Consider the following 18,296-nt stretch of genomic DNA (forward strand, 5'->3'; position numbering starts at 1 on the left):
CATGTAATTTACTTTCATAAATGTTATGAATAACGTATACAGTATTTTGGGGGGAAAAGCTTGTCCTTGGCAACTGTTGGTCACACACTCAATTACTGTCTACCTGCCTTGATAATCTACTGCATTTGTCAAGTACAACATTGTAACTGCCCAATATTTATGTCATGTGTAAATACAGGCTTGCTGATCTCTGTTGCCTTGTTCAGTCTGGAATTAGAGCTGTGATGGTTGGTTGCTAAGCTGATTGCTCCTCTAAAAGGTCAAGTATCAGAGGAAGGGAAGGAGTCTAGGTAAGGCAAGGCCAATTTTAAAATAATGAGGGGCTTGTAAATTTCCAACTCCAGCTGAGGAAAAATGGTGCTTTTAATTATCTGAAGTGAGCGATCCCTTCCAAACTTACAAAAGGTTACTCGCGACGTGGCCAGGTAAAACTAGATTTTTCCACTGAACTCGCTTTTAAAAATGTTTTACCGAAATGATGCTGTTTATGTCGCATTGATGAAGTTAAATGAAAATATCTTAAATTTCGAGTGCCATGTGGTGCGTGTGTAGCAGAGCATGTGGCAACGTTGTGATGATGCCGTTCTCGGCACTTACAAAACAGTCTAACGTTGGTTTTTAGAAACAGAATTTATTAATCAGGTGCAATTGAACATGTCCAAAAACAAAGTACAAAAATGCATTAAAATATTAATTGTAATAACCCCTTCCCTTTTATGAGTAATCATACAAAGGACTAAAAGTCAGCAGTTCACATTATAAAACAAAACAGTCTCCAGTGACGATCTTCACTGACAGCAGCTACATTTGTCACTGGTTCCTTTGCATATACAGCCCTGAGCACATTTGCTGCAGCCGACGGGACAACAGACGCAGCAGCCTGGAGAGAGAGAGAGAGAGAAATTAACAAACAAGCGATGAAGCCCAGCACGCCAATTTCCAAAGTTCCTTACAGAGACCGCCACGGAACAGGAGCCCCGATTGCTGTCCCTCCATTCGCCTCCCGTCACAGGACGCTGTGGGAATCCAGTGCCGTGTAGAAATTATCCAGAAATAATTAAACAACCCTCAACCTATCACCCCACACTATAAGCCCACATTACAGGAAAAACTTTTGAAAACAACTACCCAGTTTAAAAAGAGAGGGGTTTATGTAGACGAAATCTGATATTCCCCCACCACCCGGACTCCAAAAAAGAAATATTAGCATTTCCGAAACGCTCAGACCTCCGGAGTCGGTAAATACTTACTCTTCTTGCACGATGTACACTTGCAGTCTTTACATTTGCAATTGTCTCCGCAAGTACAGGAGCCGCCTGTTCAGTAAATAAAACAGAATTACAAACATGAAGGTTGTCAATTAAAAACGCAAAGCAGCTCCAAACATGAGGTCACATCATTTACCCAGGTTACACGTGCAAGGTGCGTCAGACATCCTATCAGCTTTCTCTGGTTGTTCTCTGAGGATACGCTTTGTTCTGTCGAGGTTGTGATCCGCTCATTGCCGGCTGCCCTTTATAAGGTGGCTGCCGAGCTCCAAGACCGAGTGCAAACTGCAAACCCAGCGCAAAGCTCTGGACCAGTGCACACGGTGCCAGCTTCAGCGCTGTGTGCAAAACCAGGCACGTCGCCAGCTGCAGGAGCGCAGCCTGGACCCGCACTGTCTACCTTTGAGGATCAGTTTATTAAAGGGGGCAGTAATCTTGGTGACTGTGCACTTGCTACTTTCACCGGAACATGTGCAGTCAGGAAAACAAAACGCGATGCAATTTTAAAAATATAATAACCACACTGGCTGTTTAGAAACCGCCCACAATATCTGGTACATTAAAAAAACCCGTGCATTCCCACCAACGGGGGAGGAGGGGTATATGCCCACATTTTGTTTGGGGGGGGGGCTTAATCGCCCCATCTTGAACCCTGAGACTGCTGCCAGGATTTCTCTCCCTTTCCGACTCTTCACACGCGTACCCTCCTCTGAGACTAAAGTGTTCCTTTCAAGATTGTGCCGTCTTATGAGTTGCAACTTTCTAAAGTAACTGATTATAAATTATCTGTTTTGGCCAGTGGAGTGGGTCTCTGCAGTGAGTGTGATCTTAAAGTTAAAGTAGGTCGCCCCCGCCCATGTCATGAAGATTTCCCGGGTAAATAAATGAACGGTATGAGGCGGCCAGAGCCTTTGTCCTATATCCCAGTGTACAGTACACAAGGGTTGCACACGACACCGTATTGCAGAGCCGGGACCAGGCAACAGCCCGAGTGCAGCGCCAGCTTTTTCCACACGGGTTCTGCTAACAAGGGGATGTGGTAAGAACGTTTAGACGCGAGGGGAATACCGATGTGAACCACTGAAGCAACACAAAACGGGAAACGTTTGAGCAACAGCCTCTTGCTTCGGGGCTTGGCGATCTCCAGCTTTTGTGAACCCTGTGTAAATTGTTAGGAAACTCTGCCGCTCTGAGAGCTTTGTTTTGAACTTTTGAACACCTATATTGAAATGCGTCACGTTTTCACAACTCACGTTCAGGAAGATAACAAACTGTATCGAATTCTGAATGAAATGATCACAGGGGAAAGGGCATTCATTTAAAATTGACTCAATCCACCTAAAATTTAAAAAAAACATTCGCCACCAACCTTGTTGTCCACAGGCGCCAACCTAAATTAAATAATTAACCAAACTAAATTAAAGATTTTAGAAAAAACTTTCCACCCTTTCCAATCCGCCCAGATTTACCGATTCACATTTTTGGAAATTCCCAGAACATTCTGTCCGGAAGATGTAACATGAAAGCATTATATTCTAGATAACTTCCAAATACTCTTATTTCACAATTGATATATTTAGGGTCCAAAAAACAGGAAAACAATGAGTGTTTATTCACATAATCATCAATTCTCCAAAACAAATCCTCCCCGTCAAAGATGACCCAAAGGACATTAACCTCTTCTAATGCACAAGTTTACAAAAACAATCTCCCCGAGAACCTCCGAGTTCACATGCAAGACTCTTCACCTCTAACCCCAGCTAACCCTGCCCCCGCCTTCCCCCCAATTCCAATTCAGAGACAATTCCTAACCCCTGTCCATATGCGGAGACAGTCCAACAAACCCCTCTCCAGTTCAGAGGCATGGTCAACACATGCATGTAGGTGTCAACTGTGGCTCAGTTCATTTCACCCTCGCCTTTGAATCAGAGGGTTGTGGGTTCATGTCCCACTCCTGGAAAACCAAGAACTGTGATTGTACTCGAAAGAAGTTGCAATCTGTGACTGTTGGTAACTCGAAAGAGTTTCCAGAAGGGAATGTCAGGTGAGCAATTAGATGCCTGGGATAGGAAGTAAATAGAGCCTCTCTCGGGTTAATATGCCTCCCAGATAATAGCGCCGGCTGTAATTCCCCCTACAAAGTGGGGTTAAGCGGCTATTTAAAATGCTGTTTGGGATCAACCAACTTGACCCCGCTGCTAGAATTCAGTCTTTCCAGCAGGCTCTCACTGAAAGAAGGAAGACTACTTGACATGCAAAAATTATGGCCTGATAATGCCATTGGCACAGTGACCTATTTTTAACCCCACAACAGAGAGGGTCCTGCATTGTCGAACAACAGGGGCTCAATTTTCACTTCCAGGATGGAAACATTCACTTTTTGGGGTTTTAACTGGGGCACTACCCCCTCCCCCATAGTTGGAGTGGAGGTGGATTCCCTGTTCAATTAGGGGCAGTGGGCAGGTACTTGAAGCTGGAGGACCAATCAGAGGCCTTCCAGCTTCACAGAAGCTGCAACCTGCAATGGATGGTAAGCAGCTGAGAGGGTGCTTCAACATGAAGATGCCCTCTCACCAACATTTAAAAAATTTAATTAAAAGATAAGAAAAACCAACCAGGCCACCACTGTGGGGTTGGGGTTGGTTGGGGGTGGGAGGGAAATCCCTCTACAGGGCAATCTTTGGCTGCTATCATTAATATCAGGGCAATTTGTCCATCGCCCAGGCAGGTAGGGAAGGCCTGTAGGCCTGCCAGGAACACTGGCCCCTCAGCCAGCCTCTGGGTGTGCACCTCCAGGCAGTTGAACTGCTGCCCACTTGTGTCAGGAAACAGGAGGCCAATTGGAAAATCCCAGTTCGCCTCCATTAGTTACTGTTAATCATACTCCGAACATGACTAATTGGCGGCCTATCTCGTGGGGATGGGCAGTCTTTCCAGGCCCTGAACCTGCATCCCCCCAAAATTGCCTAAGCTGGGAATGGTGCCAGGAAATCAGCACTCCGGCCAGCACCCATATTTCCAGATCCCGTTTGTCTCCATTACAAAGCTGCACCAAAAATCCTACCCCTCATAGGAGGACTGACTGGCCAGAAGAGGCCCACGTATGTTTTAGAACTTTACCTGGTTTTAAGCTCCTTTTGGCCAAGAGGAGGAGGTGTGCTCCCCAAAGGCCTCACAAGGAGCCCTGACCCCCAGCCCCAACTGTGGCTCAAAGGTCACAGGTTCCCCATCTCCACATCCTGATTGTGGTGTAATCTTTCCAACCACTCCCCCGGTACCTCCCTGCTATTGGCTACCAGAGACTGTTCCCTTAGGTCCCCAGGTTGTGGCCCCCTGGCACTAAATTTTTCTCCTGCCTGCAGGCCTGGCAACCGATCTCTTCAGCTGTAAGATTGAAGTCTGCATTGATTTATTAAATTGAGGCCCTGTCGATCCACAGCCTGGCTTTGCACCAGCTGCTGGGCTCCTCCATACCCTCACTGCTCCATTTATATCAGGGCAATACGTATGTCAATAGAAGATTAAAATAGTTAACCGTAAGTTGCAGAGTTGGTCATAGAGTCAAAGAGTCAGTACAGCACAGAAGGAGACCATTTGGCCCATTGAGCCCATGCAGGCTTGCTGTAACTGAGCCAGTGAAGGTCACAGTGCTCCAGAGTATTGTTAATGATTGACCAGCCATCCTGGTTCATTACTTATTTTTGAAGGATTAGGCTTGTTGCAGGAAATTGGGATTCTTTCCATTTAGCTTCAGAGAATCTTGCAAGGCAATGCCGTAATGAATGGGATGGTCCTGGATGAACAAGGAGTGGGACATTTATGAATTATTTATGTTGGTAGGCTGTGTGATCTTAACTGGTTAAATTCCAGGAGTATCCCATTCGCTCTTTGCAAACTCTAAGCCTTTGTTTTTGCCAAGGTGTGTCTAAACTCTATGAATTTGGATAAGGAAATCTACTTGCATGGATTTAGGAGCTGTTAAGTGTGGTGATGAATCTCTGCATATTCAAAGACCCACATGACCAGTTCTAAATGTCAGATGAAGACAGGCTTGGGTTTTCCTGTGATGTCCTACCGTTTAATGGCCTGTCAACAATCAACATCAAGGTTCATATGTGAAGAACAGACTTCTGGACAAGGTATTGGAGAACAACCAAAACCCGAAGGGGCCTGCAGTCAATCCATAGAGAAGGAGACAGAAATTTGGCAAAAAAAGTAAAAAGAGGAGTTAAAAAGAAAGAAGATGAAATATAGTAGGTAAAGTACAAAATATTTCCAGAAAAGTTTTAAAAAATGAACCTATAGATAATTGACTCCTGATAATATTGCTTGATAAAGTGGATGATAAAGAGGAAAGTTACTTTAGGAATGCCCACTTGCCAATTGGTGTAACTTCACTATCCTCTTCAATGGTTATTGAAAAGATATCCTGGGATAATCTATGCCAAGGAAAATCGTACTAAACATAGGAAAGAGGAAAGAGAAGGGGACATGACATGACTTCAGTGCTTCAAAGTTATGTCATTAGGTTTGGGAAGAAGCAGTTTTCCACTGTATTGGTGGCCAAGAAAGCCATTACCTTCAAGCTTCCACCAAAGCCTGGAAATCAAATTCTGAAAATGTATCAGAGACGATGCTTCCAGTGAACTGCGGGATATGTTAGTTTTAAATATAAGCAAGGCAAAGAGTAACAGCTTCAGTCATACTCATCTCAGGAGCACTCAGCAGCAGAAAGGGCTGGTCTGCTGATGGAAGGTGGTCAGTGCATTACGCTTTGGTGCTTGGTTCAAGGACAATGGTCTCTGCTTTTGGAATCAAATTATTTGGAGGGATTCTCCAGGACAACACATGCAACCAAGTTCACCCAGATGCAAGACTTTAATGAAATTGACACAGTTTGCCTATGAAGCACTTCCCTTTAAAAATATCTTTGTGAAAGTTCCTTGAGATAGTTTGATCTAAAAGGCACTATGCAAACACCAGTATTATTGACAAGTGCAGTGCATTATTGCTTTAAGAGCTACCTGTTGGCTTAATTGACAAATGCACCATCCAACCTGGAACTCAGCCATACAAACCTAGAAGGTCCTGGTTTTAAATCCTGATCAGTAGAAAATGCTGATCTCAGCCAAAGCAACAGAAAGGGATAGGAAAAAGCAGAATGGCCCAGATTCAATGGCCTCCGTTGTGTTTGAGTTTTGGTGTTCTGGCCAATACACCTTTTTGTATCTAAATTCCTAATGATTCAACTATTGATGACAGTGATTTCAGTGTAAACAAGATTTGATACCTTGAAGTAGTTGAGCAGTAGTTAACAAGGCTCAATCCTGAGTTATATTACACATTATACCCTAGGTAGAGGTTGTGATCTTCCTGAGTTTACCCCTGTTGGTCAGTGTCCCAGGTGTGTTATTCTGGTTGATGTGACACTTTTGGGATACCTGAGTCCCTATCTTGGCTATGTCTGTTGGAAGGTCTCAAGCCCCTGATATATGCCCCTGACTAAATCTTTGTACTTGGAGAATCCTTTCTTATACTTTTGTCACACAGTACAGCCTGACACTAACTGTTTTCCACTCCTGGACCCTTATCAGCTTGTTAATATACCAATGCCACTGTCTGGTTTAGGAAGGAGACATGGTGTCCTTGGCACTCAGCTATCTTGTCTGAGACTCAAGACATTAAATTTTCCTTTGTCTCTTATCTGCATCTGTGGAATTTTACTAATTCGTTATCCTTCAGCCTCATGAACAGGCTGGCAATTTCTTATTCTGCTGAGGTTTGTCTTTTAATTTTAGTCAGTGAAGGCACAGGCCTTGGTTTTCCACTATTTTACCTCCCAGCTAGGTCATAGAATCACAGAATTGTTACAGCGCAGAAGGAGGCCATTCGGCCCATCATGTCTGCATTGTCTCTCTAAATGAGCATTTCACCTAGCGCCATCCTCCTGCCTCTGCCCGTAACCCTGCAAATTGTTTCTTTTCAAATAATCATTTCATTCCCTCTTGAATGCTTTGATTGAACCTGCCTCCACCACACTCTCAGGCAGTGAATTCCAGACCCTAACCACTCGCTATGTGAAAAAGCTTTTTCTCATATCATTTTTGCTTCTTTTGCCAATTACTTTAAATCTTTTCCCTTTCATTCTCAATCCTTTCACGTTGGCGATCCTTTTTCCCTATCTACTCTGTCCAGGCCCCTCAAGATTTTGAATACCTCTATCAAATCTCCTCTCTGCCTTCTTTTCTCCAAGGAAAAGAGTCTAAATTTCTCCAATATATCTTCATAACTGAAGTTCCTCATCCCTGGAACCATGCTCATAAACCTCTTCTGAACTCTCTCCAATGCCTTCACATTCTCCCTAAAATACCCAGGGTATTTCACAACAGGTTTAAAAACATAAGTGTAATCAGGATTCATCATACGTTGTGCAACAGGTATGCAGTAGAATCTTGAAACTACAAAGTAATTTGGTTGTAAGCCTGTTTAGTTATTAAGAAAGCCTGAAGTAGATTTTAACGGGTTCTCACAGTTGGAAGGTGCACTTGCCTGTGTATTGGGCGAGGGTTTGTTCAGGTTGAGCTGATACTCCATTCCTTCACATCTGAGCCTGACTAAGCTCATGGTCTAGCTTGACACATAAGAATGACTGCTTGGGAAAGGTGCCAGAGGGCAGTCATTCCCTGTGGAACAGTATCTCAGCATGGGTCACTGCCTTCAGAAGAGAGGGGATGGAGAATCAAAGGCTTTTGGATCTTCCCCTTTAAAAGATCTTACCCTATCATACCTCAAAAACAAAATGGCAGACTTTTAGCAAGTGCCTGGGAAGACAGATTATCTGCATTATTCTTCTACACTGGCAGGTTGCATTTGTCACCCATAAATGGGTATCACTCTGAGGCTGACGTGGCCTTTCTCCTTGAACAACTGCAGTCTTTTCCATGGGGATTCCTCAATCTTCACTGAGTCTATGAGGAACTTAGTGAAGAGTTATGTATTAGAAGAGTGTGATTCACTAAGGAGGCAATAGCAAACTATTCCTTTTGATGTGTGCACCCTTAAAACCTAATCTTGTGGTTTTCCTAAGTGCTAACTGAATATCTTGGAACTGAGGCTCCATCTTATTTCTGAGTTAAAGCTGTTACAGGCTGCACCTCTGATGCTGCTGAATGGGAAGTCTGCCCAGCCTGCTTTCTGCTACATATGTAGGCATCGGAAGGGGCTGGGAGGAGTCATAGAGTCATTATGGTACAGAAGGAGGCCATTCAGCTCATTGAGTCCATACTGGCTCTCTGTAGATCAATCAAGTCAGTCTCATTCCCGTGCTCTATCATCATAGCCCTGCAATTTTATTTCCCTCAGGTATCCATCCATTTTCCTTTTGAAATCTTTGATCATGTCCACTTCTACCACCCTCGTGGCACCAAGCTCCAGGTTATTGCCACTTGCTGCATAGAAACATTCTTCCTTGCATCCCCCATGTACCTCTTGCCAAGAATCTTAAATCTGTCTCCACATGTTCTTATGCTTCAGCTAATGGAAACATTTTTTTGTCTACCTTATCTAAACCTGTTATAATCTTGCACTCCTCTCAGACCTCCTCTCAATCTCCTTTGTGCGAATGAGAAGAACCCTGGCTTCTCCAACCTAGCCTTATAGCTAAATTCCCTCATCCCTGGAACCGTTCTGGTAAACCTCTTCTGCCTTCAAGGACCTTAATTTCCTTCCTAAAGAGGGGTGACCAGAACTGGATGCAATACTCTTCCGTCAGCAGAGCTCATGTGTGCTGCTATCCCGAGAGACACATTATTATCCATGTTCAATCTTGCTGTACCAGTAGTACAGTACTGGCTCAGTATGGCTACTGATCTGTGGGACAGCAGACATGATGGCATCAATGAGATGAACGCAGCCCTTCCTCATGATTGCTTATAACCCATCAAACACCAAAGCAGGGAAATATAACATAAAAACAGAAAGTGCTGGGAATGCTCAGTAGGCCAGGAAGCACCCGTGGAGAGGGAAACAGGATTAATGTTTCTGGCTGATGACTTTTTATCAGGACTGGAAAAAATTAGAGATTTAATGGGTTTTAAGCAAGTGCAGAGACAATGAAATGGGGGAGGGGGGCGAGGACAGAAGGGAATGTCTGTGATAGGTTGAAAAGAGTGATTAATGACAAAAGGGATGATGGCACAGGGCAAGAGAAGCTGAAAATAACAAAAGCCAAATCATTACTAGCAATTGCTGTCCAAAACAAAACAGAAGCAGTGGTTTTAGAGGATTACCTTGGAAATGCAACACAGAAACAGGCTGTTTGGCCCAAATAATGATTATGCTTCATTCGAGCCTCCTCCCATCTTTTCTCATCTAAATCTGCCATCTTAACCCTCTGTTCTCCCTGATATGCCTGTCTAGCTTCCTATTAAATGCATTTCTACTATTCATTTCAACCACTCCCTGTGGTAGTGAGTGCCACATTGTCACCACTCTTTGGGTAAAGAAGTTTCTTCTGAATTCCCTACTGGGCTTCTTGGTGACTATCTTATACGATGTCCTCTAGTTATGCTTTTCCCCACAAGAGGAAACATACCTTCTGTATTCACTCTCAAAACCTTTCATAATTTTAAACACCTCTATTAGGTCACCCCTCAGCCTTCTTTTTTAAAGAGAAAAGAGACCCAATTCTTTCCTGATATGTGTACCCACACAATTCTGGTGTCATTCTTGCAAATCTTCTTTACACCCTGTACAGTTCTTACACATCCTTTTTATTAAATGGTGGCCGGAACTGTATGCAGTACTCTAAATGTTGTCTAACCAAGGTTTGATGCAGGTTTAGTATAACTTCCTATGTTTCAATTCTATCTACCGCCCTGTCTAGTTTGGTACTCCAGGACTCTATGGTAACAATCCGAACAGCCATGCAAAGTATAGACTCCTCTTAGGGCTTCTTTTACAGATGTACCTGGAGATGCCACATGCTAACAGGTGACCTGCACTATTGTGAAACCAACCTCCAACATACCTTGCATGCTGCTGGTGGGGCTTCTCCACACAAGCTCCCATCTGCAAATGGTGAACAAGCTGATGTTTGAGGGGCTTATGACCTGTTGTATCTCTCATGGACTGTATTGTCTTTGAAAAAAGAGAGCAGGTGATCTTTTGTTTCTGTGACAGGCAGTGATATACAGTTCTCGGCTTACGGTAGGCAGTTATAACCACACAAAGCCGTTTGTTTTGTGAAAATATGCAAGGATATAAGTGAGGGAACAACCTGTCACTGACACTGGTATGTGAAAGGCATTATACTACCTCCTGGAAATCAATAAAAGCACTTTAACAACTAAATATTGGGAAGACCAAAGCCATTGTAATCAGTCTTTGACACAATGTTGGTTCCCTAGCCACTAGCTCCATCCCTCTCCTTGGCAACTGTCTGAGACTGAACCAGACTATGCCTGGTGTCATATTTTACCCAGAGATAACCTTCCAACTATATATCTCCACCAGCTCTAAGACCACCTATTTCATTGCATAACATCACCTAATTCCAGCACTGCCTCAGTTCATCTGCTGCCAAAAGCCTCAACTATGCCATTGCTATCTCTAGATTTGACTATTCCAGTGCCTAGCCTCCCATGTTCAACCCTCCATAAATTGAGGTCATCCAAAACTCTGCAGTTTGTGTTGAAAGGTCTGAGGAATACTGGTACAAAATTTCAACATTTGGAGTCCAGATGCAATATTCAAGTGGTTCCTTTATTACACATGTGGGGAGCAAACACCGGGCAATCCAGGCACTTCTCCATCAAGGTTCAAATGAGCAGAGTTTATATATCTTTTACTATCAGTTACAACTTAATGGTATTAGTTAGACAAAGGCCACAGCACAATGACCCCGCAGTGGGCTGATAATTGTGTTCCTGTACAGTAATTGCAGTGCAGAGACTGGACATTGTCTTTTTTGAAGATGGCTATCAGACAGTGCAAAATGGCCTTCTCCATCTCTTGATCAAGTCATCCCGTGGCCCGCCTGTGTGTCTCCCATTTCCTAATTGCAAATTTACAGCTGAGCCCTTTGTACAAGTTTATAGCTTTCATGTAAGGCTGCGACTGTTTGTGTATGCTTTGGTGCCTTAGCTGCTGGTCCTGGCTAGTACTTTAAAATAAATCCAAATTTTCTGCATCTTCAGTGTCCTAACTCACACCAAGTCCCATGCACTCATCACCCCCTGTCCTTGCTGACCTACACTGGCTCCTAACTAAGCAATTCCCCGATTTTAAAATTCTCATCCTTGTTTTAAAGTTGCCCCTTCCTATCATTGCTCTAAAATTTTAATTGCACCATATTGGTGGCTGTGCCTTCAGCTGTCAAGTCCCTAACCTCTAAAATGCTCTCCCTAAATTTATCTTTTCTCCTTTAAGATGCTGCTTAACACCTATTTCTTTGGCCGAGCCTTTAGTCATTTTTCCTAATGTCTCCTTCTGTGGCTCGGTATCAAATTGTCTTTGAAAATGGTCATGTAAAGCACCTTGGAACGTTCTACTATGCTAAAGGTGCTATATAAATACAAGTTATTGTTATCATTCTGGTTAACTAGAATGCATAATCTAGGCAGCAACTTCAATGCAATAATCGAGGGGGTACTGCAATTTTGGAGACAGTCTCCTTCAAATTAAAGATGAACCATCTGTCCTATCTGGTGGCTCAGTAGGATGTTAAAGGTCTATTTAAAAAAAAGCAGGGAATTTTTCTGCGCAACAGTCCTTCCTCAACCAATACCAAATACACGTTAACTTGTCATCCACCTCAATGAAGTTTGTTCGTAAAGTTTGTTTTAAAAACTTTGTTAATATTTTCTTGCCAAATTTGTGAGTTGGAACACCAGCCAGGGATTGTTTGTAGTTGCTGTAGCTCTGACTTTGGAGCAGTGAGGAGTACGCATTGTGACAGTTTTGCAGAAGTCCCCCACCCCAATGCGCGCGCGCGCGCACACAGAATGTGATTAACAAAGTGTGGCAGTGTCACCTGCTGGCAGAAAACCTCTATTACATGATCATAAACTTAAATCCTGAACTAAAAGCAGACACTTAAAAATTCCTTCACTGTTCCCAACATCCAGGCGTTGATTATTTGTAAAAGAAAACCTTGTGTAGAATTTCAGAGAGCTCCCAGTGAATGGTGAAAATTTTACCTAATTAATTAATTCTAGTATGTGAATGTTGAATTATCGCTATCTCAACCCGTCCCACACCTGTATTACTGACCTCCTCACTGTAAGGAAAGTCAGTTTTAATTAATGTAGTCAACATTTGCCCATTTTCCATAGAAATGATAGAAAGAGTCTATGTTCACATCGCACCTTCATTCTGATTGGGGAGTCTGGACAAGCAGGAAATTCCCTCCCACTACCTCTGTGGGTTAAAGAGAATCTAAATGCGCAAGCAGCACCCACCATATCATATAGTGGTGAATAGAACTTCAGCAGTGAAGTGCCAGAGAGAGCAGACTGGAGAATTAAATGCATTGGATGAAGTACAAAATTACCTTTCAGCTTATCGAGCCTAAAACACTAATGTATCTTGAGGCATCCCTGCAAAAGTTCTGATAAATAAATGTTCTAAATCTATTTTCCAGTCAACAATTGTTGATTGCCACTCAATGAATGGGAAGAGGTTTCAGCAGAACTGCTAATTCTTTCATGTGACTATCATTGCACAATGAAGACATACGCAGTACTGGCTGTCAACCTCCATCATAATAGAATTAAGTAAAAATGGAGCAAACAAATCTCATATTGTTTATAAAAATCCATTGTTTATTAAATATTTTGTGTCCAGCATGTCCTTCCTGTTTGTATATTTACTTCCCCTGTCATGATTTTGTCGTACCTGAAGGTAACATTATGGCATTACTTTCAATTATAAAGTATAATTAATTCCCAGTACATTTCGCTTTCAGTCCTGCCAGTGGTCCTGTTGCTCTTCCAAGCTCTATGTTGCTGGTGCTGTCATAGGTCAAATTTTAAATATTTTTTGAGTTAGGCCAGTTTGTTCCCTATAAATAAGTTTACTTTTATATATACTTGGCTTTTAACTAAAATTTAACAGTTACTTATCTTTTATTGGCTGCATTCAAAGTACCACTTTGAACCCATACTGGTTTCTCAATTAAACTACCTTTATTTATGAAGAGGAGGAAGGTGAAGATATGAAATAAGTCAGATTGAAGGCTCTTAGATGCCTAAGGTTGCCAATCCTTCAGGATTGGCCTGGAATCTCTATGAATTGAAGATCAATCTCCAGGATTGATTATTGTGTGCAACCCTGGAGAAAATCATTAGGACCTGAAAAATGTTTTTTTTTGTCATTTTTGTTGAATGCTTCTCTTCACCAGATATAAAAATATTGAAAATGGGAAAAAAAAGGCTATTTGGCTGATCACCAAGCATCATCCAATGGGTAATGAATCTTTTTGTTATCCAATTGGCATTGAAAGGCAGTGAGTTGCCAGGTGAATATGCTGCCTCACAAAAGGCTGGAGTTTGGGGGCAAGTCATGTGATAAAACCTCCAGGATTATATTTAATCACAGTTGGCAATCCTATAAGGTACCAGCATTATCAAAAGTAGCTGTGCTGTACATGTCAACACTTACTTACCAGGTCTGCACAACAACAAAATCTTAGTTAGACATCCTCAGGGCACAAGGAGAGGCAGAAGAACAGGAAAGTCTGAAACAAGAGCAAGTAAAAAATATCTACAGGGATACAGGCTAATTTGATAAGGTGGATTCAAAATTGGCTTAGTTGTAGGAGACAGAGGGTGATGACAGAAGTCTGCTTTAGTGACTGGAAGCCAGTGTCCAGTGGCGTACCACAGGGATCTGTGCTGGGTCCCCCATTATTCATCATTTATATAAACGACATAGATGACTATGTGGGGGGCAGGATTAGTAAGTTTGCGGATGACACAAAGATTGGCCGGGTGGTTAACAGTGAAGTTGAGTGTCTTGGGCTACAGGAAGATATAGACAGGATGGTCAAATGGGCAGATAAGTGGCAGATGGAATTTAACCCTGAAAAGTGTGAGGTGATACACTTTGGAAGGAATAATTTGACAAGGAAGTATTCAATGAACGGCATGACACTAGGAAGTTCTGAGGAACAGAGGGACCTTGGCGTGTGTGTCCATAGATCTCTGAAGGCAGAGGGGCATGTTAGTGGGGTGGTGAAAAAGGCATATGGGACACTTGCCTTTATCAACCGAGGCATAGATTACAAAAGTAGGGAGGTCATGTTGGAGTTGTATAGAACCTTGGTGAGGCCACAGCTGGAGTACTGTGTGCAGTTCTGGTCGCCACATTATAGGAAGGATGTGATTGCACTGGAGGGGGTGCAGAGGAGATTCACCAGGATGTTGCCTGGGATGAAACATTTAAGTTATGAAGAGAGGTTGGATAGACTTGGGTTGTTTTCATTGGAGCAGAGAAGACTGAGGGGTGACCTAATTGAGGTGTACAAGATTATGAGGGGCATGGACAGGGTGGATAGGGAGCAGCTGTTCCCCTTAGTTGAAGGGTCAGTCATGGGGGGACACAAGTTCAAGGTGAGGGGCAGGAGGTTTAAGGGTGATGTGAGGAAAAACCTTTTTACCCAGAGGGTGGTGGCGGTCTGGAATGCGCTGCATGGGAGGGTGGTGGAGGCGGGTTGCCTCAAATCCTTTAAAAAGTACCTGGATGAGCACTTGGCACGTCATAACATTCAAGGCTATGGGCCAAGTGCTGGTAAATGGGATTAGGTAGGTAGGTCAGGTGTTTCTCACGTGTTGGTGCAGACTCGATGAGCCGAAGGGCCTCCTCTGCACTGTGTGATTCTGTGATCTTGGATCCCAAAATGTTTAATAACTAAAATTTGGCTCATCAAATAAGATCACTTCACACCTGCCTGCTTCCACATTCCCCATATACACCATTTTGCCCACATGAGGAAATGCATGCCACAACAAAGATGATGGTGCCTTGTAGGATCTTGGAATGGTTACAGCACAGAAGGAGGCCATTCGGTCTGTTGTGTCCCTGCTGCCTCTTCGCAACAGCAAATCAGCTTGTCCTACAATCCTTGCCTTTCCCCGTAGCCCTGCAATTATTTTCTCTCAAGATAATTATTCGATTCTCTTTTGAAAGCCAGAATTGAATCTGCCTCTACCACACTCCCATGCAGTGCATACCAGATCCTAATCACTCGATGTGTAAAAAAGCTTTTACTCATGTCACTGTGGGTTCCTTTACCATTCGCTTTGTGACCTCTGGTTGTTGACCATTCCCCCATTTATCTACTCTGTCATGAGTTTGGATACTTCGATCAACTCTCCTCTCAACCTTCTCTTCTCAGAGAACAGCCCGAGTTTCTCCAGTCTATCCACATAACTGATGTCCCTCGTACCTGGAATCAGTTTCATAAATCTTTACTGCATCCTCTCTAAAGCATTCACATTCTTCCTAAAGTGTGGTTCCCAGAATCGGGCACAATATTCCAGCTGAGGCCAAACCAGTGATTTATAAAGGTTCATCAAAACTTCCTATTTTAAGAATCTTAAGCTTAAACAAAGCCAACTACTTAGGTTTGAGGGGAGAACTGGCTAATATTAATTGGGTAAATAGATTAAAAGGGTATGATGGTAAATGAACAGTGGGAGACACATAAAGAAACTGAAAGGTCCGAGGAATACTCTGGTACAAAATTTCAACACTCGGAGTCCAGATGCAATATTCAAGCGTTTCTTTTATTACGCCTCCGGGGAGCAAATGCTGGGTAATCCAGGCACTTCTCCACCGAGGTTTAAATGAGCAGAGTTTATATATCTTTTACTATCATTTACAACTTAATGGTATTAGTTAGACAAAGGCCACAGCACAATGACCCCCAGGTGGGCTGATAATTGTGTCCTTGTACAGTAATTGCAGTGCAGAGACTGGGCATTGTCTTTTTTGAAGATGGCTATCAGACGGTGCAAAATGGCCTTCCCCATTTCTTGATTGAGTTATCCCGTGTCCCTGTCCGTGTGTCTCCCATTTCCTAATTGCAAATTTACAGCTGAGCCCTTTGTACAAGTTTTTAGCTTTCATGTAAGACTGTGATTGTCTGTGTATGCTTTGGTGCCCTAGCTGCTGGTCCTGGCTAGCACTCTAAAATAAATCCAAATTTTCTGCATCTTCAAAACAATTCAACATGTTCAACAAAAATGCATTGCATTGAAAAACAAAAACTCAGCAAGAAAGACCCATCCATGGCTCACTCAGGTTCCTGTCACTCAACCAACTATCCCAGATTATATTTGGATAATTAAAGTCCACCATTATCACTGCTCCATAGTTTTCATGTCTGTAATTCTTCAGCAAATTTGCTATTAAAGTTGGTGGGCTATAGAACACACCCAGTAGTGTAATGGTACCTCTATCGTTTCTTAACTCTAACCAAATAGATTCTGTTCTTGACCTCTCAGTGGCATCCTCTCTTCAGCACAGTATTGTTTAAGGAGAATATTAGTCATCCTTCCTCCTTTCTACCTTACCTTTCCTGGCAAACAGGGTCATTTATGTACATGCACAGTAAACTTTATTTTAGACCTTAATGCATTCCGTCTTACTCTGACCCCACCTATTATCTTGCTATTTCTTACTCAAGTGCTGTCTCTCTCTCCCAATCCTTTGTACACCTTGTTTCTCCTTCCCAATGCTATATCCTGGTTCCCATCCCCCTGCCAAGTTAATTTAAACCCTCCCCAATAAGACTAGCAAACCAGCCTGTGAGGAATTGACCCTGGCCTTGTTGAAGTGCAACCCATCTGGCCTGGCTCACCTTGCCCAAATCAAGTCCCAATGTCTCAGGAATTTAAAGCGCTTCCTTCTGCACCATCTCTCCAGTCACACATTTATCTATTCTGTCCTCCTACTTCTACACGCAGTACCTCGTGGCACTGGGAGTAATCTGGAGGTTACTACCTTTGAGGTTCTGCTCACTAGTCTTCTTCCTAGTTCCCTAGACCTCATCCCTCTTTCTACCCATGTTTTTGGTACCGATATGGACCACAACTGCTGGCTGTTCATCCTCCCCACTCAGGCTGCTCTGCAGTGGTTCAGTGACATCCTTAACCTAGGCACCAGGGAGGCAACATATCATCCTGGGTTCTCGTCCGCAGCGACAGAAACACCTGTCAGTTCCCCTAACTATTGAATCTCTGAACACTATTGCCTTTCCAACCTTTTTTTAAAAATTCTTTCATGAGATTTGGGCATGGCCAGCATTTGTTGCTTATCCTTAATTGCCCTTGAGCTGTGTGGCTTGCTAGGCCATTTCAGAGGGTGGTTCAGAGTCAACCACATAGCTGTGGGCCTGGAGTCATATGTGGGCCAGACCAGGTAAGGAAAGCAGATTCCTACCCCAAAGAACATTAGTGAACCAGATGGTTTTTACGACAATTGGTGAGTTTTATGGTCATCAAACTGAGACTAGCTTTGTATTCCAGATTTATTAACTGAATTCAAATTCCATCCGCTGCTGTGGTGGGATTTGAACCCATATCCCCAGAACATTAGCCTGGGCCTCTGGATTACTTGTCTTGCTCCAGTCTACCTGCATAGCTGAGCCAACCGTATTGTCATGGACTTGACTGTTGCTGCATTCCCCAGATGTACTATCACTCACATCAGTATTCAGAACTTACTGCCTGTTGGAGAGTGAGATGCACTCAGAAGACTCCTGCACTACCTGCTTGGTCCTCCTTCACTGCCCGGTGGTCGCCTAATCCCTCTGTCTCCACATCCTTAAACTGCAGGGTGACCACATCAAGAAATGTGCTATCCATGTGACTCTAAGCCTTGTGGCTGCACCATAGTGACTCCAGCTGCTGCTCAAGCTCCAAAACATAGGAGCACAGGACTTAGGAGCAGGAGTAGGCCATTCAGCCTTTCAAGCCTGCTATGCCTGATCTGGTTGTGGTCTGCCCCCCATAACCCTAGATTTCC

The 18,296-nt window shown here is 43.3% G+C and overlaps 2 protein-coding genes across 3 annotated transcripts in view; one reads left to right on the top strand and one right to left on the bottom strand.

The window, feature by feature from the left end:
* Nucleotides 1-615: 615 nt before the first annotated feature.
* mt2 (metallothionein 2) lies at nucleotides 616-1,535 on the bottom strand. Its single transcript, XM_078544127.1, has 3 exons — nucleotides 1,405-1,535; nucleotides 1,251-1,316; nucleotides 616-880 (listed from the first exon to the last, which is right to left on the bottom strand). Exons 1-3 carry the CDS (start codon nucleotides 1,433-1,435, stop codon nucleotides 789-791), a joined length of 189 nt encoding a protein of 62 aa, XP_078400253.1. The 5' UTR covers nucleotides 1,436-1,535; the 3' UTR covers nucleotides 616-788.
* A 751-nt stretch (nucleotides 1,536-2,286) lies between these two features.
* The window catches only part of nup93 (nucleoporin 93), a 138,648-nt gene continuing 122,638 nt past the window's right edge, over nucleotides 2,287-18,296 (top strand). Inside the window, exon 1 of one of the 2 annotated variants that reach the window (XM_078544128.1) lies at nucleotides 2,287-2,307. The gene's annotated coding sequence lies outside the window, so the exon portion shown is untranslated. Of the gene's footprint in view, nucleotides 2,308-12,181; nucleotides 12,203-18,296 lie in introns of those variants that run through there. The other variant, XM_078544129.1, reaches the window with a different exon arrangement.

The sequence above is a fragment of the Cetorhinus maximus genome, chromosome 6, assembly GCF_964194155.1.
Source record: "Cetorhinus maximus chromosome 6, sCetMax3.hap1.1, whole genome shotgun sequence".
Lineage (NCBI taxonomy): Eukaryota > Metazoa > Chordata > Chondrichthyes > Lamniformes > Cetorhinidae > Cetorhinus > Cetorhinus maximus.